This window comes from Chiloscyllium plagiosum, chromosome 1, assembly GCF_004010195.1.
Source record: "Chiloscyllium plagiosum isolate BGI_BamShark_2017 chromosome 1, ASM401019v2, whole genome shotgun sequence".
NCBI lineage: Eukaryota > Metazoa > Chordata > Chondrichthyes > Orectolobiformes > Hemiscylliidae > Chiloscyllium > Chiloscyllium plagiosum.
Genome location: NC_057710.1, coordinates 25,669,529 through 25,696,968, shown reverse-complemented (window position 1 = coordinate 25,696,968; position 27,440 = coordinate 25,669,529). Strand labels below are relative to the sequence as shown.

The 27,440-nt window shown below is 40.0% G+C and overlaps 1 protein-coding gene across 1 annotated transcript; it reads left to right on the top strand.

The window, feature by feature from the left end:
• The first annotated feature begins 2,124 nt into the window (after positions 1-2,124).
• Positions 2,125-16,205, top strand: LOC122563771 (transmembrane emp24 domain-containing protein 11-like). The gene is made up of 5 exons (XM_043718379.1): positions 2,125-2,254; positions 6,894-6,994; positions 8,617-8,742; positions 12,805-12,951; positions 16,056-16,205. The coding sequence occupies exons 1-5, from the start codon at positions 2,125-2,127 to the stop codon at positions 16,203-16,205; spliced, it is 654 nt and encodes a 217-aa protein (XP_043574314.1).
• Positions 16,206-27,440: the final 11,235 nt, after the last annotated feature.

Below are 27,440 nucleotides of genomic sequence, written 5' to 3'. Positions count from 1 at the left end.
TGGGTAATTTAGCATGGCCAATTCACCTAACCTGCACAGTTTTGTTTGGATTGTGGGAGGAAACCGGACGAAGCCCGGAGGAAACCCACGCAGACACGGGGAGAATATGTAAACTCCACACAGAGAGTCACCTGAGGCGGGAATTGAACCCGGGTCTCTGGCGCTGTGAGGCAGCAGTGCTAATTCTTACATGTTTTATTAGGATACAACTAAAGAAGAGGATGATCAATGTCTGATGTTAGACTAGTCATGGCCAAGAATTATCATTCAGGGCGAGATTATAACTCACTCAAATCCCATCTACATACACAGCATTAAATCTTGTTCATGCTGTTTAGGATCACTTGAAGAATGACTGGGTGCGATAAGGTGACAGTAATTCATAGAATGATTACAAGACTTAAAGGAATGTGTAAAATTAAAGTGGATAAGATTGAGATGGAGAGAAAATTTGTTAGTACAGAGAAAACAAAGAGTAGGAACAAATATGTCCTTTTGCTGAATGACAGGTAGTGACTAGTGGGCTATTGCACAGATTGGTACGAGGAGCCTGACTATTCACAATGTATGGTCACGATTTAGATGAGGAAATTAATAGTAAAACATCAAAATTTGCAAATGACACAAAGTTGGGTGGAAGAGTGAGCTTTGAGGAGGATGCAGACATGTTGCAATGTGATTTGGACAGGCTAAGTGAGTGAGCAAATGCATGACAGATGCTGTGTAATGTAGATAAATGTGAAGCTATGCACTTTAGTAGCAAATATAGAAAGGTAGATTATTATTTGAATGACTGTAAACTGAGAGAGGGTAATGTTCAATGAGATCTGGGTGTCCTTGTGCATCATTTGCTGGAAGTGAGTGTACAAGTACAGCAGGCAGTAAAGAAGACAAAGTGTAACTTCGAAGTGAGAAGATTCGAGTACAGGATTAAGGTTGTCTTGGTGCAATTGCAGAGGGCATTGATGAGGCCACATCTGGAATATTCTATGCTGTTTTAATCTCCTCATCTGAGGACAGATGTTTTTGCTACAGAGAGATTGCAGGGAAGATTTAACAAAATTGATTCCTGGGATGGTGGACTGATGTATGATGAGAATTTGAGTCGATTAGGATTGTATTCACTGAAGTTTACAAGAATGGGGGTGGGATTTCATAGAAACCTATAACATTCAAACAGGTCAGATGCAAGAGGATGGTCATAATGGTGAAAGTCCAGAATCAAGGGTCATTTTTTCAGGATATGGGTAGGCCATATAGGACTGAGATGAGGAGAAACGTTTTCACCCGTAAAGAGTGGTGAGCCTGAGGAATTCACTATCATAGAACGTTGTTGAAGCTAAACCATTGTTTTCAAGAAAGAGGTAGATATAGTTGTTGTGGCTAAAATGGATCAAGGGATATCAGGGGAGGGTGGGAGAGGGTATTAAGCTTGATCAACCATGATCATAATGAGTCGCAGAGCAGGCCCCAGGGGTTGAATGGTCTACTCCTGCTCCTATTTTCTAAGTTTCTATGTTCTGTTGCTATGAGTGTATTTGGCATTTCATGTTTATATGGCCCACTGAAGAAGCTATTCGCTTAGTGCTTGCTTTCTCTGCGCTGCTTTACAAATTTTCATTTCAGATAATAATGTCTTTTGAAAGCCCCAATTGACCTTTCCTGCACCAGAGAGGAAGAGTTTAAGCTCAAAACGTCAATTCTCCTGCTCCTCGGATGCTGCCTGACTGGCACCACACTCTTTGACTTCCCTGCAACATAGTGCATACCTACTTTCTGTGTGAATTGTTGGATGGTTGGGGGAAGGGGGATATTCAACTATACTTAATGCTTGGTTAAAGAGGAGAAACAAATTGAGCATGGGTTAGGATCTCTTTTCAGTTAAAAAATACACATTCCCTTCAATAATACTTGCAAAATCAATTTTGAGGGATCTGCAATTAGTAGTTTATGTCTGATGGGATGGGCTTATATGTCATGTGACTAAATATCCAGCTGGTGTAATAGAAAAGTGTCTCAGTAAAATCAAATCAGGTTTTGTGTGACGTGTCAGTTGGTAGATCTACAATATTCAGATTTCTGCTCTCTGAAGACTCCACTAATGCTACTGAATTCGCAACTAAAATGAAACATCCAGTCACTGAATTTCTGTTCATTTTGAGCTGGAGTCTCACCTCTTCTCTTTATTTTCATCAGGGGGAGAAAGAAGAAAAGTGTATCATAGAGGATATTCCAGGTGATACCCTGGTTACAGGTGAGTGTGTATTTAAAATATTGTTGCTATTTCAATAAAATTCAGAGAAAGACTTGTTCACTGATTAAGAAGAGTTAAATGTCTTTTTGTTAAAGCAAGTCACATAATTACTAGCTTTTCTTAACCATTGGAGATGATTGAGGTAACATGGGTTTTGGTAATGAAATACAATGTCGTTTATCGAAAAGTAGATTAGTGTCCATTTTTCACACCTTTAGTTTAAATTGATTGAATGGTCCACACATCTCTTTTATCATCATTATGTCTTTGTCAATCTGCTGTTTCAGTGAATCACTTCGTTTGTAATTGATCAACAGCAGTATCTTTACAACTTTATAATTGGGAATCTTTGTTGCTCAGCATTTACATTTCATTACCATAAAATTAATTGAAGCTAAAAGTTTCTTAACATAAATTAAAGATTTTGTAAATTATGAAGGAAGTTGTCTGTTACTTTTAAGCTGAAAAGGTGCTCTACACCACCTGCATCATTCTCAGGACAGAAAGTGCACATTGTTTGCTCTGAATGTCCTTGGAAATTTCATTGATTACCTTCATGTTGCACAAATATTTCTTTATCAGTTTGCTGATAAATTAATGCTACACAATAATGAATACTGCACACTAGTTCTCCCTCCCCAAACTCTAGATATATTGCTAATTGAAGAATCTACTTAATGAAATTTATTAAAATTTATTTTCCAAAATCTTAAAAGGACCTCTCACTCCCTACAACGTAACTATTCACGTGCAAAGTGTAGAGAATGAGAGGCTGAGTGCTGAGAGTATTGGCTTTAGCACGATAAAGTAATTCACTTTGTAGATGATCCTTGAGAACCTTTAAATACTTGATTCATTTTCCCACAATTAGAATAACGTTATTTAGACTTCTTTAGTGATTGAATTCTCGTCCATACACCAGAAATGTAATTGCATATTAATTTATTTATTAATAAACTGAAAGTTCCTTTGAATGGTTGATGGTGTTTCAAAGACACACTCAAAGATAAATTATCTTTCAAGCAGTACTCAGAGTATGGGGAAGAAAATAGATTAGGAGGTAGAAAAAAACGTGTCAGAAAGGCACTATTACAATGATCCAGGGGAGTTCAATATATTTCTGGGAAAATCAGTTTGGTAGCAGAGCCCAAGAAAAGGAATTTATGGAATGTCAAGAGATGGATTTCTGGATCAGCTTGTGGTAGAGCACACCAGGGAACAGTCAATTCTGGATTTGGTGATGTGTAATGAGGCAGACTTCACTTCGGAGCTCAAGGCGAAGGATCCTGAGGAGGCAGTGACCATAATATGATAGAATTGGCCCTGCAGTTTCACAGGAGAAGCTTGAGTCAGATGTAACGCTATTACAATTGAGTAAAGGTAACTACAAAGACAAGAGGGAGGAGCTTGGCAGAGTCGATTGGAAGGAAAACCTAACAGGAAGACAGTGGAGCAGCAATAGCAGAAGTTTCACGGCTAAATTGGAAGGCATAACAGAAATTCATCACAAGGAAGAATACACATACTAAGGAGAGGACAAGGTAACCATAGCTGACAAGGGAAGTTAAGGACAGCACAAAAGCAAAAGAATCCATGCATGTGGTGAAACCAGGAGATTGGGAAGCCTTAAAAAACCAGCAGAGGACAACAAAAAGCTATAAGGGGGGAGAAAATGAAATATGTCGTTGAATATATCTACAGGAATATAAAAGAAGTTAGCAAGAGTTTGTTTTTAAATATCTAAAAGGTAAGGGAGAGGCAAGAGTTGACGTCGGACCTTTGAAAAATGAGGTTGGAGAAGTAGTAACGGGGAACAAAGAAATGGCAGAGGAACTGAATAGTTACTTTGCATCAGTCTTCATAGTGGAAGACAACATTAGTATATCAGAACCTCAAAAGAGTCAGGGACCGAGGTGAGTGTAGTGGCCATCACTAAGGAGAAGGTTCTGGAGAAGCTGAAAGATCTGGATAAATCACTCACACTAGATGGAAAATAACCCAGAGTTCTGAAAAATATAGCTGAGGAGATTATGGAGACATTGGTGGTGATCTTTCAAGAATCACTGGTTCAGGGAGTATCTCAGAGACCGGAAAATGGCTAATGTAACACCCTATTTAAGAAGGGAGGAAAGACAGGAAACTATAGACTGTTGATCTGACCTTGGTCATTGATAAGGTTTAAAGTTCATTATTAAGGATGAGATTGTGGAATACATGGAAATGCATGGTAAAATAGGGCTGATCAACACAATTTTGTCAAGAGGAAGTCATGTCTTACCAATCTGTTAGAGTTATTTGAGGAGTTAGTGAGCAGGTCAGACAAAGGAGAGCCAGTGGATGTGATCCATTTGGATTTCCAGAAGGCCTTTAACAAGATGCTGCACAGGAGACTTCTAAATTATCTAAAGGCCTATGATGTTACTGACAAGGTATTGGCTTAGATAGTGGTTTGGTTGACTGGCAGAAGACAGAGAATGGGGATAAAGGAGTCTTTTTCAGGATGGCATCTGGTGACTAGTGGACTTCTGCAGGGGTCAATATTGGGACCACAACTATTCACATTATACATTAACTACCTGGATGAAGGAACTGAGGGTATTTTTCCCAGGTTTGGAGATGACACAAAGATAGGTGGAGAAACAGATAGTGCTGAGGAGGAGGAGAGGCTGCAGAAGGCCTTAGACAGGCTAGGAGAGTGGCCAAAGAAGTGGTAGATAGAATTCAATGTGGGAAAGCTTTTTTTAAGTTCATACATGAGGCACTAGTTGGCCAGCATTTATTGCCCGTCCCTAGTTGCTCCTGAATTGAGTGGCTTGCTAGGTCATTTCAAAGGGCAGTTGGAGAGTTAACCACATTGCTGTGGATCTGGAGTCACATGTAGGCCAGACCAGGTAAGGATGGCAGTTTCCTCCCGAAAGGACATTGGTGATTGACAGTGGTCTCATGGCAGATTCTTAATTCCAGATTATTATTAAATTCAATTTCCTCCATCTGCAGTGGTGGGATTTGAACCCAGGCCCCTGGAACATTAGCTGAGTTTCTGGTTTAATAGTCTAGTGATAATACCACTAGGCCATCAACTCCCCGTGTATGATATTATGTACTTTTATAGGAAGAATAGAGGCATAAACTATTTTCTAAATGGTGAAAAGCTTCAAAAATCTGAAGCACAAAGGTACTTTGGAGTCCTTGTTCAGGATTTTCTTAAGGTTAACATGCAGGTTCAGTTGGCACTTAGGAAAGCAAATGCAATGTTAGCATTCATTTCAAGAGGGCTAGAATATAAGAGCAGGGATGTACTGCTGAGGCTGATTAATCCTCTGGTCAGACTGCATTTTGAATATTGTGAATAATTTTAGGTCCCTTTTCTGAGGAAGGATGCGCTGGCCTTGGAGGGGATTGAGAGGAGGTTCTTAGGAATGAACCCAGGTTGAAGGGCTGGTCATATGAAGAACAATTGAGGATTCGGGGTCTATACTTGATGGGGTTTTAAAGGTTGATGGGGAAATCTCACTAAAACTTATGGAATACTAACAGGCTTTTGTACAGTGGATGTGGAGATGATGTTTCCACCAGTAGGAGAGAGTATGACCTGAGGGCACAACTTCAGAGTGAAGGGACGGCCTTTTAGAACTGAGATGAGGAGGAATTTCTTCACTCAGAGGATAATGAATCTGTGGAACTCAATACCACAGGAGACTTTGGAGGCCAAGTCATAGACCGTATTTAAGTCAGAAGTAAGATCAAGGGTTAGAAGACAGCAGGAGAATGGAGTTGAGAAACATGTCAGTCATGATTGAATGACAGAGCAGACTAGATGGGCCAAATGGCCGAATTCTGCTCCTATACCTTATATTTGTTGGATGCACCCATAATCAGAATATCTCCATGTAAATGAGGATGAATTCCAGGCATCTTTGAAGCAATGGGCAGTTCTTTGCTTTTTACGTGTGATGAAATATATACAACACCATTTTCACATTTTATATTACTTCTCAACAATTCACTTTTATTGTATTATTCATAATGAAGGCATATTCTTAAAAATATTATAGGATTTATTTGATAAAGATATGGTCATTACAGACATTTCTAAAATGAGCAATGTTGATGTTTAGACTAGTGGTGTAAGACACCAACACAACATTTATGTTCTCTCTAATTTCTGGATTGTGGACTGCAGTAGCCTAGAAGGCAGTTCACGACCACTTTCTCAAGGGCATCTAGGGACGAGCAATACATTCGAGCCAGCAAGCGATGCCCACATCCCATGAATGAATAAATAAAAATTTTCTCCAACTACTGCACAGACCTCTGATGTCCGTGCATGCAGCATCTGGAGAAACTGATATGTCAATAGGCATGTGTTGATCCTTGGATCATGTATCTTTGAGGGAAAACTGACCAAAACGGTATGAAACAAAAAAAATTGATTACAAAATTCGTTAAGTGATGTAACACTTAAATTATAAATGCACAATGAAGGGGTGAGTGTGGGAACAGGAGGTTCACAATTTTGAAGACCACAAATTGTAGTTTTAGTTTCCCAGTCAGAATTCTTGCCTCAGTTCACTCTTTTATAATTGCTAGTGGTTAACATGACAGCAATTAATAATTATCTGACTCTCCTTCTGTTTAGGACATTATAAAATCCAATCCTGGGATTTGGCCACACGAGATTTTCTTCCTTCTGCTCCAGGCTTGGGGATGTTTGTGATTGTCAAAGGTCCAGATGAGCAGGTACAAAAATATTTAATCTTATGCATTTTTAATACATTATTGCGCAACAGACATAGCTAGTAGTTAAACGAAACCTATGAAAATGTTTGGTAAGATATTGAACATCATAAATTTTGCTGTTTAATTTTTAAAAGAATTTTTAAAATTAAAAAAAAATTCACCCTAAGATCTGTATGTCCTTGCTTACCATGATCTGCCAATACTGCTTGTAAACAAACCTTTTCATTGTACTTAGGTGCACATGACAATAAATAAATCAAATCCAATCAACTAACAAGAAAAAAGCCACAGTGTTGGAGCTATCATATTGTCATGGATTAAAGATTGCTAAACAAAGAAGACAGAGAGTTAGGTTAAAGGGAGCATTTTCAAGATGGCAGACTGGACCTAGTGGAATCCCACTGCTAGGACCATAAATATTTACAATATATTATGAAAGACTTAGTTGAGGGAAGTAAGTATACGATTGCCAATTTGCAGATGACAGAAGATAGGTGGGAAGGTAAATCATGAGGATGGCACAAAGAAACTACAAAAAGGTATAGCCAGGTTAAATAAGTGGGCAAAAACATGGGTGATTGGATTTGATGTGGGAAACAGTAAAGTTATGCAACTTTGCATGAATAATAGATGAGATGAATATTATTTAATGGAAAAAAAATTACCAAAAGCTGCAACATAAATTGAGATTCCTCACACATGAATCACAAAAAACCTAGCATCTAAGTTCAGCAGGTGGTAGGGAAGGAGGAAGAAATGTTGGCTTTTATTTCAAAGATATGTCCTTATGTCCCCTCATATCCTAATGCCAACCTGTGGCCCTATATCCATCCCCCATGAACATTCATAATTCCCTATGTGAGCCGATGCCCCATGTCTCTTTAATAGCATCCATGATTCTTTGTAAAGTTCCTTAATGATTGGGTTTCAGCAGTCCTCTGGGTTGGGAACTCCAAAGATTCACCACTCTCTGAATGAATAAAATTCGTTCTCACCCTTAGATAGCCTGTCCCTTATCCTGGGACTTTGTCCCTGGTTCTTCAGTAACCAGACAGCAGAAACATACCTTGCAGTAATTTTGTAAGCTTTAGTGAGATCACCCCTCTTTCTCTGAACTTTGCTCATTATTTTCCTTTTCACATATTGATAAAAGCTTTGTAGTCCACCTTCATGTTCCTTGCTAGCTTGCATTCTCTTTTCTTTATCAGTTTCTTTGCCATCATTTACTGGATCATAATTGCTCCCAATCTCAGCCTTATCACAATTTCCGGCATTGTTATAAACCAGCTTTGCGTTTCATCCTTCCAAGTCTAATAGGTACAGGTAGCATTTTGTTTGTGCCAATTGAAAAGCAATCAGCCTGAGGATAGATTTTAATGTGTGTAGCTGCCCCATGAGTCATGGATGCGCAAATTGAAACCCACACCACTCATACCCTCCACCGTGAAAATGGCAGGACTTATGGAAACAGGCCTTCACTGCCATTTTTGTAATGACAAAGAAAATTCAGGCCTGGATGTTTGCTTTCAACTTGAATGTCTTTCAGGCAATGAAAAAGAAAATAACTACAGAAAATTGTATCATTACTAAGTAATTCATGTTCCTTATTTTCTTGGAAACAGGTTTTGTTGCATAAATTGTATGGGCCACAGAGTCGTTTTACATTTCAGTCACACTCTCAAGGGGAACACCGTATCTGCCTAACGTCCAACTCCACCAAAATAGCAGTGTTTGCTGGGAACAAACTGGTATGGCTGTCAATTAATAATTTTGTTTTGAGAGAAAATATAAATAATCAATTACATTAGAATAGTTCAAATGCTGAGAACATTGAATGGGCCCAGCAAAGGCAGGAAATGGAGCAGTAGCAATGGACTAGTAATCCCGAACCTCAGGCTAAAGTTCTGGTGATATGGGTTCAAATACCACCGTGGAATGTGGTGAATTAGAACTTAATTCAAGAAAGAACTGGAGCAGAAAGCTTATCTAATGGTGATCATGTAACCAGGAGAAAGTGAGGTCTGCAGATGCTGGAGATCAAATGGAAGTTTCCCTTGGGGCCTTGATCATGTAACCACTATCATAAAAACGCAACTAGTTGCTCATGACCCTTCAGGAAGAAATTCTGCCAACCTTATTTGGTCTTACCTACTGTGATTCCAGACTCACAGCAATATGGTTGACACTTGATTGCCCTCTAAGTAAGGATGGGAAACAAATGCTAATCTTGCCAGTGATGCCCACATCCCATGAATGCATTAAAGAAAACAAAGAAAACAGGAGCAGGGCATTTGGCCAGTTGAGTCTTCCCTGTTGTTAAATATGATCATGCCTGATCATCCGACTCAATACATTGTTCCCAGTTTCTCCCCATACCCTTTGATCTATCTCGTACTAAAAACTATATCCAAAGCTTTGAAAACATTCAATGTTTTGGTGTCAACTGCTTTTTATGGCAGACAGTTCCAAAAGTTCACCACTCTCTGGGTGAAGAAAATTCTCCTTATCTCATCAAAGTAGATGCACAATTAACTTACTGGCACACAAAAATCCAAGATTACACATTATTCAAGAACATTATTAAGTGGCTTACATTGCATTTTCTTTATTATGTGTTCTATAAACATCTGAAAATGTTTCAGACAGAAGAAATTAATTTGATTAACTGTACTGTTCTGCAATCATTTCGTGTAAGGCAATAATGCCACAAATGGCAATGCAATTAAGATGATTTTGGTGCTATTTGATCAACAGACTTGAAAATTCTGCTGTCTGTTCGAAATATTTAGTATCCGTTACAATAGATAGAAATGGTCCTTCACTTAATGTTTCTTCTAAATAGCTACAATTTAAAAAATACACACTGGTGTCAATAATATATTTTCAAGACTGATCTTGATTCTCATTGAAGTGATGGAAGGGATCACTAACTCCTACTTGCAAATGAGGAACCTGCTGTTGGATGCCCTGTTTGGTTCCACCAGGGCCTCTTACCTCCTGACCTCATTATAGCCTTAGTCCAAACATGGACAAAATAGTAGAATTCCTGAAGTGAGGAAAGAGTTAATTCCCTTGATATCAAGGCAGCATTTGAGAATATTTCACAAAGAAGCCCAAGAAAGTCTTGAATAAATGGGGAATCAGGAAGAAAGCTCTGTTGTTTGGAGTCATACCTAACACTGTGGAAGATGGTTGTGCTTCCTGGAGGTTAATAATTTTAGCTGAAGGCCATTACTGCAGGAATTCTTCAGGGTGGTGCCCTAGGCCTAACCATTTTCAGCCGCTACATCGATAAGATTCCCTTCACTATGAGGTCCAAAGTAGGGATGCTCATTGATAACTGCCCAATGTTCAGCATCATTCCTGACCCTTCAAATACTGAAGCAGTTTCTGTCTATAGGCAGCAAGACATGGACAAATCCAAGGTTGGGCTGATGAAGCGATCCGCCTGATTTCACACCATATACTGCCAATAACCATATCCAACAAGAGCAAATCTAACTATTGTTTCATGACATTCAATGGCATTACCATCAGTAAGTGCCTGGGGTTACCAATTCAGAAACTGAATTGAATCTGCCAATACAAACATTGAGGCTACAGGTTCGGGTCAGAGGCTAGGGAATTTTGCAGCGAGTAATCCGCATCTTGACTCCCTGAAGTCCATCTCCTAATTTCAAGGCATAGATCAGGAATGTTATGGAATACTTTCCACTTGCCTGAATGAGTGCAGCTCAAACAACACAAAACGTTTGACACCATCCAAGATGAAGTAATTGCGAGTCCAATATGACTGTTCTTCAGAAGTTCTTCGGCTTTAATTTTAGCTTCAGATGGTGTTCATTTCCATTTCGAAGTTGATTACCTGTCAGTTGAAGAAATGTAACAGGTGTTTAGATTTTTCTCATCTTCAACAGCGAGGCCACCTTTTGAAATGTTATAGATTATCAGACGTTTAAATCTCAATTCAAACACAACACGAGTTTTTCTCAGCATATCTTTCTACAGTTCTGATTTCAATATTTCACTTTCTCCACTTAGAAAGGTTTTTTTTATGCATGCATGGGATGAGGGCATTGCTGGCCAGGCACCACTTTTTGCTCATCCCTAAATGCCCAGATGGATTTTAAGAGTCAATCACATTGATTGTAATTTACAACAATACTTATATAATGAGAGAAAGTGAGGACTGCAGATGCTGGAGAGTCAGAGTCGAAAAGTGTAGCGCTGGAAAAGCACAGCAGGTCAGGCAGCATCTGAGGATGCGTCAACATTTCTGGCATAAGCCCTGCCTGATGAAGGGCTTATGCCGAAACATTGACTTGCCTGCTGTCTGACCTGCTGTGTTTTTCTAGCGCCACACTTTTTGACTCTGGTTAATATTACGGCAACTGACGTTTGCAGGACAGAGTCTTATGCTCATCTATTGCATTCAAAACACATTTACATTACAATACAAACAATGTTTGTTACAGTTTGCAGTAAAACCATTCAACATTTGCCTAACAAAATTACCTACTCCTGTTCCTAATTCATATGTTCACATGTTGTAGATTTCTCAACAGACTTTATTGAGAAACCATGAACTCTTAACCATGATGGGTTTTACTTACATGCATTCAAAATCTACACCAGCGCCACAAAAATAACAAGGGGAAGGGAATTCAAATTTCCTATGATCCTTACAATGATAACCTCAGCCACAGAGCATTTGCAGGTGAGATTCATACATCAAGGCCTGATCTGGTATGAGGCCATTCAAAAGTAACTTGGCTTGGGAAGGCACTGCAAATTGGAATTTGCATCAAAAATTTAAATTGTATGCTTTACTGACTCTCTTCCTGCCTCCAATGGCAGACAAATATGTGGGTTCAAGGCAATTCCATTGGAGAACAGAAAATGACTCAGAGCTTTAATGTCTGTTTTATAAGCAAATCTGGATTAATGGGGAAAGCCTTTTGCCTCAGTGTGCTGATTTAATTCAAAATCGTCAATCACAGAGATACATGTACCTTTAAGAAAATATGCATAAATATTTGAAGATGAGGCAATGGACATTTTTAAAAATACTATTGGAATTAGCGAGGAGGCACAATTGCTAAATGATTTCCTGATCTGTAAATTGTGTCCATAAAAATAATTGTGTTGTAAATTTCTACGGAAAGGAAACCTTGCATTTATGTAGTATCTTTCATTGACTCAGGACCGTCCAAGACACTTGATAGCCAGAGTTATTTTTAAAACTTACTAATTGCTATAATGTAGAGCACATTCTATGAGTGTAAGTGTAGATGGTGTAATAATACAATGGTGGGAATAGTGACAGTGGTGAGAATTGTTTATCTGAAACTGAGAATTTGTTATATTGGTTCCTGCTTTAAAAAGCCAGGAATAATGTTACTTCATGTTGAAATTATAATTGCACTGAAATTCAACAGAAACTCTTCTCATCACCTTTTGTAACGATAGTAAGAGATAGATAGGACCACCATCAAATAATTTTATGGAAGGTCAACTAAATTCAGAATTCAATATTGAGTACGTAAAGTTACTTTTTTGGGAGATGTTGCACTTTTCATTTTTAAGGGGTAAAAACAATGACTGCAGATGCTGGAAACCAGGTTCTGGATCAGTGGTGCTGGAAGAGCACAACAATTCAGGCAGCATCCAACGAGCAGCAAAATCGACGTTTCGGGCAAAAGCCCAACGTCGATTTTGCTGCTCATCGGATGCTGCCTGAATTGCTGTGCTTTTCATTTTTAATACCATTGCCATTTCCTCTCTGTTTACAGTGGTTTTCTGTTTTACAGCGTGTAAATTTAGATGTTCAGGTTGGCGAACATGCTACTGATGAGTCTCTTGAAGAAACCAAAGACATGATCAATGAAGTGAAGACAAGAATGCTGCATTTACTCAAACAAATGCAATATATCAGTAGACAGCAGGACTATCAGAGGGTATGGCAGTGTTTTTTGTAATGCAAAGAACAGTAGTGTAAACTTTCTGCTTTACAGAGATACCCCCCTGACCTTAGTGACTTTCTGACATTTGGATTTTTCATCCTCAACATGGGAGTCTGCCAAAAGTTGGGTGGAGTTTTGATATGGTAGACCAGTGGGAGCTGTTTTTGTTTATGAATGCCACTGGCTAGGCCAGCATATATTGCCCATTCTTGATTGCGCTGGACATAGTGGTGATGAGCTGCCTTCTTGAAATGCTGCAGCCCTTGTGCTCCACAGTTCTGTTGAAAGTGAGTTCCAAGATCTTTACCCAGTGACAGTGAAGGAATGACAAAATAATTCTAAGTCAGGATGGTAACCTCAGAGAGGAACTTGCAGATGGTACTGTAATCATGCATTTACTGCCATTATCCTGCTAGGTGATAGAGGTTGTGGGTTTTGAAGGAGGAGCCTTAGTGAGTTGCTGCAATACATCTTGTAGATGGTTTACATTGCTGCTATTGAGTGTTGGTAGTGAAGGGTGTGAATGCTGAAGTTGGTGGATGAAGTGCCAAATCAAGCAAGGTGCTTTGTCCTGGATGGTGTCAAACTATTAGAGGTGCACCCAATCTGGCAAGTGATGGGTATTCTTGACCTATGGCTTCTAGCTGGTAGACAGGCTACTGGGCAGTCAGGAGGTGAGTTACACACGCTAGAATTCCCAGCTTCTGATCTTTTCTTGTAGCCAATGTATTTGTATGACTGGTCCAGTTCAGTTGTGGTCACTGGCAGTCCCAGGATGTTAGCAGGTGGGGATGCATCAATGTAATGTCATTGAATGTCAAGAGGCAATAGTTAGGTTCTTTTTGCTGGAGAAAGCCATTACTTCACACTTATGTGGTGAGAATATTACTTGCCACTTATTGGCCTAAGCTTGGCTGTTGTCCAGGTTTTGCCGCAAAGTAGCAAGTGAGCTATTTCGGTGTCTGAGGAGTCGCAAATCACGTAATCATCAGTGAACATCCCACTCTTGACCTTATCATTGGAGGGAAAGTCTTTGATGAAGCAGTTGAAGATGGCTAGGCCTAGGATATTCCCCTGAGAAACACCTGCAAAGGTATCCTGGGGTTGAAATGATTGACCTCCAACAGCCACAACCCTTCAAACAGCAGAAAGTTTACCTCTTGATTCTCAATTACTCCAATTTTGCTCGGACTCTTTGATGATATACTCAGTCAAATTCTGCCTGAATTTGAAAGCACTCTCATTTCACTTCTGGAATTCAGCTCTTTTATTCATGTTTAAAGGATGGCTATAATGAGGTCAGTAGATGAGTGGCCCTGGTGGAACCTAAATTGAAAGTCAGTGAATAGACTATAATTTTGCAAATGTAACTTGATAACACTGTTGGTGATATCTTCCATCACTTTACTGATGATTAAGGGTAGATTGATGGGGCAGTAATTGCCTCGACTGGATTTGTCCTGCTTTTTGTGTACAGGACATGACAAGGCAATTTTCCACATTTCCACATTAGCTTTACTGAAACAACCTGGCTAGGGGGTATGACCAGTTCTATAGCACAAGTCTCCAGTATTATTTTTGGGACATTGTCAGGACCCGTAGCATTTACAATATCCATTGTCTTCATCTGTTACTTGATATCATCCAGAATGAACCTGTGTCGCAAAAGGAGGTGAATTTTTTGATTCTTAACCCAGAGGCCCAGGCTAATGATAGAGGTTCACATTCGCCCATGGTGGCTGGTGGAATTTAATTTCAGTTAATCAGTAATGTAAAGCTCACAATAAAGCCAATAATGGTCGAGGTAGATCAGAAGGGACTCTTGTGGTGCTGTGATAGTGTCCCTACCCTCTGAGCCAGGAGGGCTAGGTTCAACTCCCATCTACTCCAGAGATGTGTAATCTCATCTCTAAACAAGTTGATTAGAAAATAACTGGAAGTAGCCCAGAAGGCTCTTGTGGCACAGTGGTGATGTCCCTACTACTGGTCCAAATCCACCAACTCCAGGGATGTGTTATAACACACCTGAACAAAATATCTACAAGGAGCTCACAGAAAGTTGATTAAGCAAATTCCTGGGATAATGAGATTATCACCTGAAAGTGCCTTTGAACTTAGAATAAGAAATGATGGTCTTAAACATAAATTTCTGCTCTTTTTTGAAACGAAAATCGCTTCTCAATAATCAGTTGATTAAGCAAATTCCTGGGATAATGAGATTATCACCTGAAAGTGCCTTTGAACTTAGAATAAGAAATGATGGTCTTAAACATAAATTTCTGCTCTTTCTTGAGCCTTGGTTTAAAAGATGGATTCTGCATCCAAGGTCCAAGTACTGCACATGGTAGAGACCATGCTTTCCACTAAATGTACAGTTGACACAGTGAATCTTTCACCTTTGTGATGCAGAAGCTAACATTCCGCAAGAATGTTAAGGCACTTTGACTTCAAAAGGATTCTTTCATTTGGATATTCTAAAATACTAGATATGTGCCATTTTGGCTGGGGATGGGGCGGGGCTAGTTTAAAGGTCTCAAAAGGTCACTCAGGATAGTTCAAGAATCACTAAAGGGAAGTTCAAAGAAAACAGAGATGGGAAGTTAGTATGTGTGTGTATATATCCATATCGATATATTTATGATTATGTCTTGCTGCATAAATCCCCATAAACAAAAATAAAGTGGCTGCTTATTTTGAAGTTAAGATTATCTAAAACACAAATTAGTTCATGTTTTATTTCAATAAAGTTATAGAAAAGTTCCTGTTTTATGTAATTTTGATGTGTATTAGAACACAACCACTTTTGCAATTGATTAACTTGGATTAATTGATTTTAAGCCAAGAATTTATTGTGCAGCTTTACCAGCAGACGGTTTTGAATTTATTTTCTAAATTACATTTTTGGATGCACATGGTACATAAGAAGTTGCTTGAAAGTTATTTAAAGGCGATTTTTAAGGATAACTTTTAAGTGAAATTATTTTAAGAAATGTCATTTCCATGAAAACTCTTATGATATTCAGAAAATTGAGTGGCATTTTCAAATCAAGTCCTGGTATGTATGATCATTTAATTAAAATCTTCTTTCTTACCTGCAGTCACGTGAAGAAGAATTTCGTCAAATAAATGAGGAAACTAACAGCAGCGTCTTATGGTGGGCTATGTTTCAAACCGTTATTCTCCTCTCAGTGGGAGCTTGGCAAATGAAGCAGATGAAAAATTTCTTGATAGCCAAGAAACTAGTATGAGAGGAATGTTTACTTGAAGGAACAGCATATTAGGTAATCAAATTCCCAGGGGATAGTTCCTGATGTCTGACCATAATTCTACAAGTAGCAGCATAGAAATATGGTACTTCATGGCTAAGGTTATGGTGAATAATACGCAATTTTAAAATTTTAATTGCTGATCACAGCTTCTGAATTATATTCTTTAAAACTGTTGTCATTTTCTATAAATCGATAAAATTAAGCATATTCTCATTTCAGAAAGTTCCGATGGCTTTCAGCATGCTTCCAGGTCAGGCATAAAAAAAGGTGTAATAGCCATTTTTGTTACTTTGGAAGCTTTTACCTGACACAGAGTCAGATACAAACAACAGTTGAATCAGTCCATCCATATTAAAATATGTAGCCTTGATGGAGTGGATGTAATCCTCTGATCATTACACTTTAAAAGAGTTCAGGTTGGTTCTAAAATTAAAATTAAATGACCACTTCATGCAAGCACCTCTAAATGGCTGGCAGCTTTATCAGAAGGGGGCTCCAATTCCATTCCAAAAACTGGATCATAGAATCCAGGTTGACACTTGCCCACAGCGCTGGATGAATGCTGAACTGTTGGAGTTGCTGCCTTTTAGATGAGAAGTTAAACCTGCCCTCCCAGGTAGATGTAAAAGATTCCAAACACTTCCCAAAACAAGGCAGTTCTCCCTGTTACTGTGGCCAATGTTTATGCTACAATCAATACTTTATCTGGATATTATTGAATTTCTGATAGTGGACTTTGCTGAACAGCAATTGGTTGCTACCTTTACTACATTACAATAGTAAATAAAATTCAAAGTACTTAATGCATTTCAAAGCATGTTGGAATGCCATGGAGTTGTGAATGATGCTATACAAATGTATGTCTTTATTTTTCATGACCAGATCTAGTAGTCACTTGTGAGACTTTGTTGTGGGATGATCAAAGTTATGAACTAAGTGCATGATTTTAGAAATGACAAGCTGAACTAACCGTTCTACATTCAGGAAATAAAGGCATGAAAATTTTTAAAAATATATTAAAAAAAGAAAATGTTTTAAATGAAGTAAGCAGAAACATTTACCTGTGAACATATAAATTAAATAAGATTGATATTTAAGCTGAAAATCAGAACAATTATATGAAGTACCCTCATCCTTTAAATGCTAAGATGTTAAAATAAAAACAAAACAAGAAGTATTTGCAAAGAACTAAAACTTTTTAATCAACGGGTTGTTTTAGAATGGGTGTAAAGTTTGGTGTCACTTCAACTCTGTTGGAAAATTGCAATGTCTAGCCACAATAGTTTCGAGGCTGGGATAGACAGAAGACTGCAGCTGCTTGGTTCTTCTACTAATTGGCTTTCAACACCTGTTCCAGTCAAGAAATTTAAAACAAAGATTGAATTCCTTGCAAGCTCTGGATTTTATCCCAGATTCTCAGCTGGTGGTTGGAAACTGAAAGCAAATTAAACATTTTCAATAAAACAACCCTTTAGCTCAATGGACATCTTAAATTATGTGATCTTTTCAATTACAGTGAAATTGTGATTGTCAAATTCAATAACCCAGAATTATGGTTGCACTGAAGTTGTCAACCACGCCCGGTAACAGAATAACAAATCCAATAGAATGATGCCTCTGATAAGCTGCTGTTTCAGACTGATAGTTCTGGATTAGCTGATTTCATGTGATTTCATATGATGTGTAAATGCACCAATCAACTGGAGAGGAATTATGCTAGAACATGAAACCATGGAGCACTAGGCAGACATTATTTGACATCAAGATCTCACTGTGAAAGGATATTCAAATCCTGTAGGCATGGCTAAATTTGTGAGCAGGTTAGAAGTGTTACTGGTCAGCGAGAAAGTGAATTTGATAAAGCAAGTGGAAAACAGGGGCACAAAATGAAAAGCAGACATCGCTATGGAGAAGGAAATTTCACCAACCATTCTGGAGTTTAATCCTAATAAATGTGAGGTGATGTATTTTGGGAGTTCTAATAAGTGAAGGATACACACAATCAATGGTAGGTCCATAGAGAGCAATGAGGATCAAACAGACCTTGGTATACAAGTCCATAGATCCCTGACGGTGTCAGCTCAGGTAGACAGGATGCTGAAGAAGGCATAATGGATGCTTGCCTTCATTAGCTGGGGTGTAGCATATAGAGCAAGGAAGTCTTGTTATAACTTTATAGACCATTGGTCAGGCCACAGATGAAATACTATGTGCAGTTCTGTTTGCCACATTATTTGAAGGACATGGTTGGACTGGAGAGAGGGCAGAGGAGATTCACCATGTTGTTGCCTGGGATGAAAAGTCTCAGTTATGAGAAGAGTCTGGACAGGCTGGGTTTGTCTTCTCTGGAGAAGGGAAGGCTAAGGGTGGAACTGATTGAAGTGTATAAAATTATGAGAGACATGATAAATCATAAGAATCTTTTCCTGTTGCCTAAGACTAGAGGGCATAGGTTTAAGGTGAGGGGCAAATGGTTTAGAATGGATCTGAGGAAATATTCTTCAACCAGAGGGTTGTAAAAATATGGAATGGATTGCCTGAGAGAGACTCTTGAAATATTTAAGAAGCATCTGCTGGGACACTTAATTCCAAGACACAGTAGGCTATGGACCAAGTACAGGTAAATGGGATTAGTGTAGATTAGTGGTTATGGTCAGCACAGACATTGTGGACCGAAGGGCCTGTTTCAGTGCTGTTTGACTGTATGAGTTCGATAAGTACACACTCTCTTCAGCAAGGACAAGAAACAGCTGCCTATCCCAATGGTGAAGCAGCCTTGCTGTGGTTCAAGGTAGCTAGAGAGAATACTCCCATCTCCAATCCAATCCTGGAGGAAAGGGCAGTCACCCCAGCAAAGAGACTTTGCCTCAATTAATTCACTTGCAGTGACAAATAGTTGAATCGATCCAAGACAAGACAAAATGAGCGGTAAGCAGTGAAGTCTGGCAGTTATGAAAGGAGTGACAAATAATTGCAAAATAGCCTTGCCCACATCTACATGAATGACTGTGTTCCAGACAAACTTCTAATATGAATAATACTGGGCTGTTTCACTGTCTTTAATGTTTAAAAGTGAAATTTGTAATAATGGAGAGGGAAGGAACATATTATTGCTCTGGTCTATTCAAATATATATATTGAAAACTGAGGTTGATACAATTACAACCTGTAAAAGTGTTATGGGCAAAGCCAGTCACCCTCAAGACATTTCAAAAATGTAGCCCTCACTTTGCTAGTTGTTTTAAGCAGGTGTAAAGTGAATATTCCAGGAGTGATGCAGGCGGCCTAATCACAGTTTTAAACAAAACAAAATTTATTTGCAAGATTACTGAATGAAACACAATCAAAAGAAATCAGAATACGGAATAACCTAATGGTCCGAAAACCCAACAGATTATCCCAACTTAATAATGCTGTTCCAAATACTTGTAACAATCCCCATAAACAGCCCTTGACAGAAAAATCAAACATTAGGTCTTACAGTACAAAGAGAGATGGCAGAGTGATTCAGCATGGCACACCTTCTTCCATAGAACATACAAAGGTACTGCACAGAACAGGCCCTTTGGCCTATAATGTTGTTCTGAGGACTAATCCTAATGTAGAAACAAAATTAAGCTACGCACCTCTCAATTCACTGCTATCCATGTGCATGTCCAGCAGTCGCTTAAATGTCCCTAATGAATCTGCTTCCAACACCACCATTGGCAACGCATTCCATGCATTCACAACTCTCTACATAAAGAACCTTCCGCTGACGTGCCCTCTATACCTTTCTCCTAATATCTTAAAACTATGACCCCTCATGCCAGTCAATCCTGCCCTGGGGAAAAGTCTTTGGCTATTGACTCTATCCATGCCTCTCATTATCCTGTATACCTCGATCAGGTCACCTCTCTTCCTCCTCTTCAGAGAGAAAAGTCCGAGCTTAGTCAACTTCTCTTCGTAAGACAAGCCCTCCAGTCCAGGCAGCATCCTGGTAAACCTTCTTTGCAACCTCTCCAAAGCCTCTGTATCTTTCCTATAATAGGGTGACCAGAACTGGACACAATATTCCACGTGTGGTCTCACCAGGGAGTTGTAGAGCTGTAGCAAAAACCTCGCGGCTCTTAAACTCGATCCCCCTGTTAATGAAAGCCAAAACACCATATGCTTTCTTAACAACCCTATCCACTTGGGTGGCAATTTTGAGGGATCTATGTACTCGCATACCAAGATCCCTCTGTTCTTTCACACTGCCAAGAATCCTGTCTTTAATCCTATATTCAACATTTGAGTTCAACCTTCCAAAATGCACCACTTCACATTTATCCAGGTTGAACTCCATTTGCCATCTCTCAGCCCAGTTCTACAACTTGTCTATGTCTCCATATAGCTGTTCCTTGTCCAGCAGCCTCAAAACTGACTGCCTGCTTTCATTGAATAGCCAGACTGCTAAAAACCCAACAAACTACAGAAAAGCAGAGCTAGGTTAACTGGCCGCTCCCCTTTCATTGTACAAAAGTTTTTTTTTAAAACTTGAATGTCTTTTGCCTGAGGCTGCATCTGTTAGCTATCATCAAATTGGCCCTAAAAACCATGTAAGCTAGACCATTCGGAATCACTGCTTTTACGACCTCTTTGAAAGAAAAGCAAAGGACAGAATAACTTATCAAAGGAGTTGCATCATCACAAAAGGCACCTGGATGAGTAAATGAATAGGAAGGGTTTAGAGGGATATGGACCAAGTTTATGATACCTGGTCGGCATGGATGAGTTGGACTGAATGGTCTGTTTCCATGCTGTACATCTCTATGACTCTAAAGATTTACAAGGATGTTGCCAGGTTTGAGCTATAGGGAGAAGCTGAATAGGCTGTGGCTATTTTCCCTGGAGCGTCAGAGGCTGAGAGGTGACTTTATACAGGTTTATAAAATCATGATGCAAATAGACAAGGTCTTTTCCCCAGGGTGGGTGTGTCCAAAACTAGAAGGCATAGGTTTAAGTTGAGAGGGGAAAAATGTAAAAGGTACCTAAGGGGCAACTTTTTCACACAGATGGTGGTGCATGTATGGATTGAGCTGCCACAGGAAGTGGTGGAGGCTGGTACAACATTTAAAAGGCATCTGGATGAGTGCATGAATAGGAAAGACTTAGAGGGATATGGGCCAAATGCTGGCAAATGAGACTAGATTTATTTATGAAATCTGGTCGGCATGGACGAGTTGGATTGAACGGTCTCACTCTGAGATCTAAAGTCCAACAAGCTACATTGGATAAAACACATGACATTTCATGCAGTGAGAGGCTAACAAAACTGCCTAGATAACCTGCAGGATTTTTGAGGCAGAGATCAGGAAAATGGACAACACATATCAAAGGAAGAAGAGGTAGTTTATCATCAATGGAGAAAACCTCCCCACCTTGGCCTCCAGAGGAGAAAGTTGATATCCTTGTCTCCAGTGCCACAACCAAGCTCCAGCCAATGGCTCATGATGTATATAGCCACCTAAAAATTAACTACATATGGATGCTCACCTCTCACTTTATCAAAATCATTAATAAAAGTTACGATTTTAATACAACTGATTAGAGACATGTTCACATTGAAAGAGGTGTGGAAGATGGGGATGGGATCCATGATGCCAACTCCTTGTGCCATGTTGGGTTCCAAAAGGCTATGACTTTGCAACATGCCAAGAACAAGGAGGAGCAAAGTGATGTCAGCCAACCAAATGATGTACAAAGTTAAAAATCACATAACACTAGCTTAAAGTCCAACAGGTTTATTTGGAAGCACTACTTCAGAGTGCTGTTCCTTCATCAGGTGGTTCACCCCAGTCCAAAACTGGCACCTCCAAATCCCACGTAAATGATGAAGCTCTCTTCAATCACCTGCAGATGCGCATGGAAATGCCAGCAGAGATACCCATTGAAAGTTATCCTGAGATAGATGACACTATAATGCACAAAGGAACAGATGGATGAGGCAGGGATACATATAGTACATTCTCCAAATGAGAAGCCTGATGGTCCTGAAGAGTCTGATGATTGTCTGCTTGCTCCCCCACCTGTCTCCCCAGCTGAAGTGCATAATGCCTTAGAGATGATCCTAGATTTCATACTTTAGTACAAGAACAAGGAAACATGTCTGGCTGAACTGATGACATGGCAAGCTGTATCACACATTTGAAGTCACAAAATAGAAAATTGTCCCTGTTTTTCTAGACCCAATTCCGAATATATTGGAATGCCATTTGCTTTACAAGACTAGGACACATTGGAAATAAAGCCATTTTTCATATTTACTGCTTTACTGTGTTTTCATTTTTTTTTAAAAAAGTGCATTTGTCAGCAGTCTGTTACACAGAAAACTCCTCTTCTATCTTGAAATTGCACTTAACTAGAATTTGTCGAGGATTCCTGGCAAATTGACATGCTGTGATCTAACTGTATTAGTAATATGTTATTTCTGTAACATGCTGACTTATGAGGAGATACAATACTATGAGGAGAAAGTGAGGACTGCAGATGCTGGAGATCAGAGCTGAAAATGTGTTGCTGGAAAAGCGCAGCAGGTCAGGCAGCATCCAAGGAACAGGAGAATCGACGTTTCGGGCATAAGCCCTTCGGGCTTATGCCCGAAACGTCGATTCTCCTGTTCCTTGGATGCTGCCTGACCTGCTGCGCTTTTCTAGCAACACATTTTCAGATACAATACTATGGGCATGATATATACTATACCAAAATCTTGATCAGGTGTTAATATTGTTTACACTTCTTAATTTACATCAAAAAGACCCCAGTGATGTGAAATTAAAAACACAGAAGTGCTGGAGAATTGCAGTAAGTCAGGCAGATTTGTAGAGCTAGAAACAGAGTCAATGTTTTGAATCAGATGTGACTTTGTCAGTGATGCAAAACAGTGCTGAATTGCTGAAATAATTTTGGTTTTGTTTTATTTATTATTGTCAGATGTACTGAGATACAGTGAAAAGTATGTTTTACATGCTAACCAGGCAAATTGTACTTATATAAGTACATCAGGGTAATAGAACAGAATGCAAAATAGTGTTACAACTACAGAGAAGGTGCAGAGAAAGAGTATCTCTAATATATGAGAAGTCCATTCATAAACCTGATAACAGAGGGAAGAAGCAGTTCTTGGAATCTGTTGTTACATGTTTTCAAACATTTGTATCTTCTGCCTGATAGAAGAGGGTGGAAGAGAGTGTAATGTTGATTATGTTGACTGCTTTCCTGAAGCAGCAGGAAGTGTAGATGGATTCAATGGAAGGAAGGTTGGTTTACATGATGGACTAGGCTGTGTTCACAACTCTCTGTAATATCTTGCAGTCTTGGTACAGCAGTTGCCACACCAACATGTGATGCATTCAGATAGGATGCTTTCTATCATGCATCTATAAAAATTATTAAGCATCGTTATGGACATGCCAAATTTCCCTGTACCTTTCTTGCTTGGTTTCCAGCAGCGAAATTGAAACATTGAAAATAAGACCAGGAGGAGGCTGTTTGAGGCTCCTCAGACATTCAATATAATTATAGCTGATCATCTAACTCAGTACCCTATTCTTGTTTTTTCCATTGCGACCTTTTACTCCTTTAGCCTGAAGAACAATATCTAACACCTTCTTGAAAACATTAAATATTTTGGCTTTAACCACTTTCAGTCGCAGAAAATTCCACAGGCTCACCACTCTCTGAATGCAGAGTTTACTCCTTATCTCAGTGCTAAACGGTCTGCCCTGTACCTTACGCTGTGACTCGGCGGCATGGTGGCTCAGTGGTTAGCACTGCTGCCTCACAGCCCCAGGCGACTGTATGGAATTTCCACATTCTCCTTCTGTCTGAATAGATTTCCTCCCACAATCCAAAGATGTGCAGGTTAACTTAATTGGCCTAACTAAATTGCCCATAGTGTTTGTGGAGGTGCATTAGTCAGGGAAACGTAGAACTGTAGAGCCTGGGAATGGGTCTAGGTTACTCTTTCAACAATGAGTGTGGACTTGTTGAGCCAAATGGCCTGTTTCCAGGCTGTAGAGATTCTATGAACTCCTGGTTCTCAACTCCCCAATCAGTAAGAATATTCTTCCTGCATTTACCCTGTCTAGTCCTGTTAGAATTTTATAGGATTCTATAAAATCCCACAATCATTCTTCTACACTTCAGTTAATACAGTCCTAACCAATCCAGTCTCTTTTTATATCTCAGTGCCTCAATCCAAGGAATCAGTCTGGTATTTCCTTTATATACCTTTATTGTATTCCCTCCATTGCGAGAATATCTTTCTTCAGCTAATGAGACCACAATATTCCGGGTGCAATCCCAAGGAACTATACAACACTGCTCCTGTACTCGAATCACCTCAAATCCTCTCCTATAAAAGGCCAACATATTAATAGCCTCCTTCATGACCTGCTGCACCTGGGTGCTTACTTTCAGTGACTATTGCATAAGGACCCTCAGATCTGAAAAATGTAGCAGGTTGCATTAAAATTGTAAGCCTATTTTGAAATGTTAGGAGAAAGTAAAGACTGCAAATGCTGGAGATCAGAGTCAAGAGTGTGGTGCTGGAAAAGCACAGCAGATCAGGCAGCATCTGAGAAGCAGGAGAATCGAAGTTTCGGGCATAAGCCCTTTTTCAGGAATGAGGCTTGTAGGCCAGGGGGAGCTGTGAGATAAATGGGAGGGGGGAAGGTGGCTGAGAATGTGATAGGTAGATGAAGGTGGGGGAGAAGGTGATAGGTCGGAGAGGAGAGTGGAGCAGATAGATCAGAAAGACAATGGACAGGTCAAGAGGATGGTGTCATGTTGGAGGCTTAGGACTGGGATAAGGTGCAGGGAGGGGAAATGAGGAAACTGGGGAAATCCACATTAATCTCATGGGATTGCAAGGTTCCAAGGCGGAAGATGAAGCGTGCTTCTTCCAGGCATCGGGTGGTTAGGGTTTGGCGATGGAGGAGGCCCAGGGCCTGCATGTCCTTGGTGGAGTGGGAGGGGGAAGTTGAAGTGTCCAGCCATGGGGTGGTGGGGTTGCCTTGGTGGTGAGGTGTCCCAGAGATGTTCTTTGAAATGATCCGAAAGTTGGCATCTTGTCTCCCATAGAGGAGACCACATCGGGTACAACTGATACAGTAGATGACATTTGTGGAGATACGAGTAAATTTCTGTCGGATGTGGAAGGATCCTTTGGGGCCTTGCACGGAGGTGAGGATAGAGGTGTGGGTGGAGATTTTGTATTTCCTGCAGTGTCAGGGGAAGGTGTCAGGAGTGGGGTGAGGGCTGATGTCAGGGGGCACGTGAATCTGACAAGGGAGTCACAGAGGGAATGATCTCTCTGGAACGCTTTTAGGAGTGGGGAGGGAAATATATTCCTAGGGTTAGAATCTGCTTGTAAGTGGTGGAAGTGGCGGAGGAAGATACGATGTGGATTGGAAGGTGAGGACCAAGGGGGTTCTGTCCTTGTTTCGTTGCAAGGGCATCATCGACCATATGAAGGGGAATTTGCTGTCTTTGAAGAAGGAGGTCATCTGGGATTTTCTATGGTGGAATTGCTCATCCTGGGAACAGATGCGGTGGAGGCGGAGAAATTGGGAATAAAGAATAGTGTTTTTACAACAGGCAAGGTGGGAGGAGGTGTAGTTCAGAGAGCTGCGTAAGTTGATGGATTTGTAGTAGATGTCAGTGGTTAGTTGGTCACCAGAGATGGAGATAGAGAGGTCCAGGAAGGGGAGGGAGGTGTCCAAAATGGTCCAGGTGAATTTGAGGTCAGGGTGAAAGGTGTCAGTGAAGTTGGTGAACTGTTCAATCTCCTTGAGGGAGCACGAGTTAGGCACCGATACAGTCATCGATGTAGTGAAGGAAAAGGTGTGGAATGGTGCCTGTCTAGCTGAGGAAGATAGACTGTTCCATGTATCCTACAAAGAGGCTGGGGGCCATGGCTACCCCTTTCGTTTGGAGGATTGGAAGAAGAAGTTGTTAAGGGTAAGAACCAGTTTAGCCAGGTGGATGAGGGTGTCAGTGGAAGCTCACATGTAATCCACCTTGTCTTCAAAAGGTGGCAGAACAACACTACATTAGATTTAGACTGTTTGAGATGGTGCGAGAGGAAGAAATGGGAGGGTTTGGAGGTCTTTGTCATGGCTGACAGATGTAACAGGGACTGGATGTCCATGGTGAAGATAAGGCGTAGGGTGGCATTTTGAAATGTTGGCATTATTATTATTTGTTGTGGCAGATGACTAGCAGTTTAAAGTATTAAACAAAGAATCAATAAAATAAATATATAAATAATGCTCAGACAGCTATTGCATGTATGAATGGCCTCCTTCTGTATCATAACAATTCCGTGATTCTGTAAGGCAGAGGGTGTACTAACATTTAAACTTTACAATGTACATTTAATTCTTTGCTTTTGAAATTGAAAATGCTCTCTGTGCTATTAAGCAGAAATGAATGCTTAACTTTTCGCTAGTTCCACCTAATATACATGCAAATGGAACATGGGAGACTGAGCAGAAGGTGCAATACATATATTCGGGTGCGTTTTTGTGGGAATCTTTACGCTTGTCTCCGGCAACCTTGATTGATGAGCCACTGAACAGAAGAAAACAGCGGATGATGGGCTGAATTCCCAGGGGAAATTCAACACTACAGATTGACTCAGCAACTGGAAGAGAACACACATTAGCAATTGCACAGCAAGTCAGCAGCAAGCTGTGCAGATTTGACTATAAGAAAGAAATATGTCCATATTACTGTGTAGCATTCTACTTCTTTAAAAAATGGCTGCTTATTTGGGAGCTTTCACATGATGGAGTTTATAAGAAGCAATACATGGCTATGTTAACAGAATGCCCAGAATGATCAAGACTACAAAGTTTGTGAGAAGATTTGTAGCTTGGGTGCTTGTTGTTGTGGTTCTGTTCGCCGAGCTGGGAATTTGCGTTGCAGACGTTTCGTCCCCTGTCTAGGTGACATCCTCAGTGCTTGGGAGCCTCCTGTGAAGCGCTTCTGTGATCTTTCCTCCGGCATTTGTCGTGGTTTGAATCTGCTGCTTCCGGTTGTCAGTTCCAGCTGTCCGCTGCAGTGGTCGGTATATTGGGTCCAGGTCGATGTGCTTATTGATTGAATCTGTGGATGAGTGCCATGCCTCTAGGAATTCCCTGGCTGTTCTCTGTTTGGCTTGTCCTATAATAATAGTGTTGTCCCAGT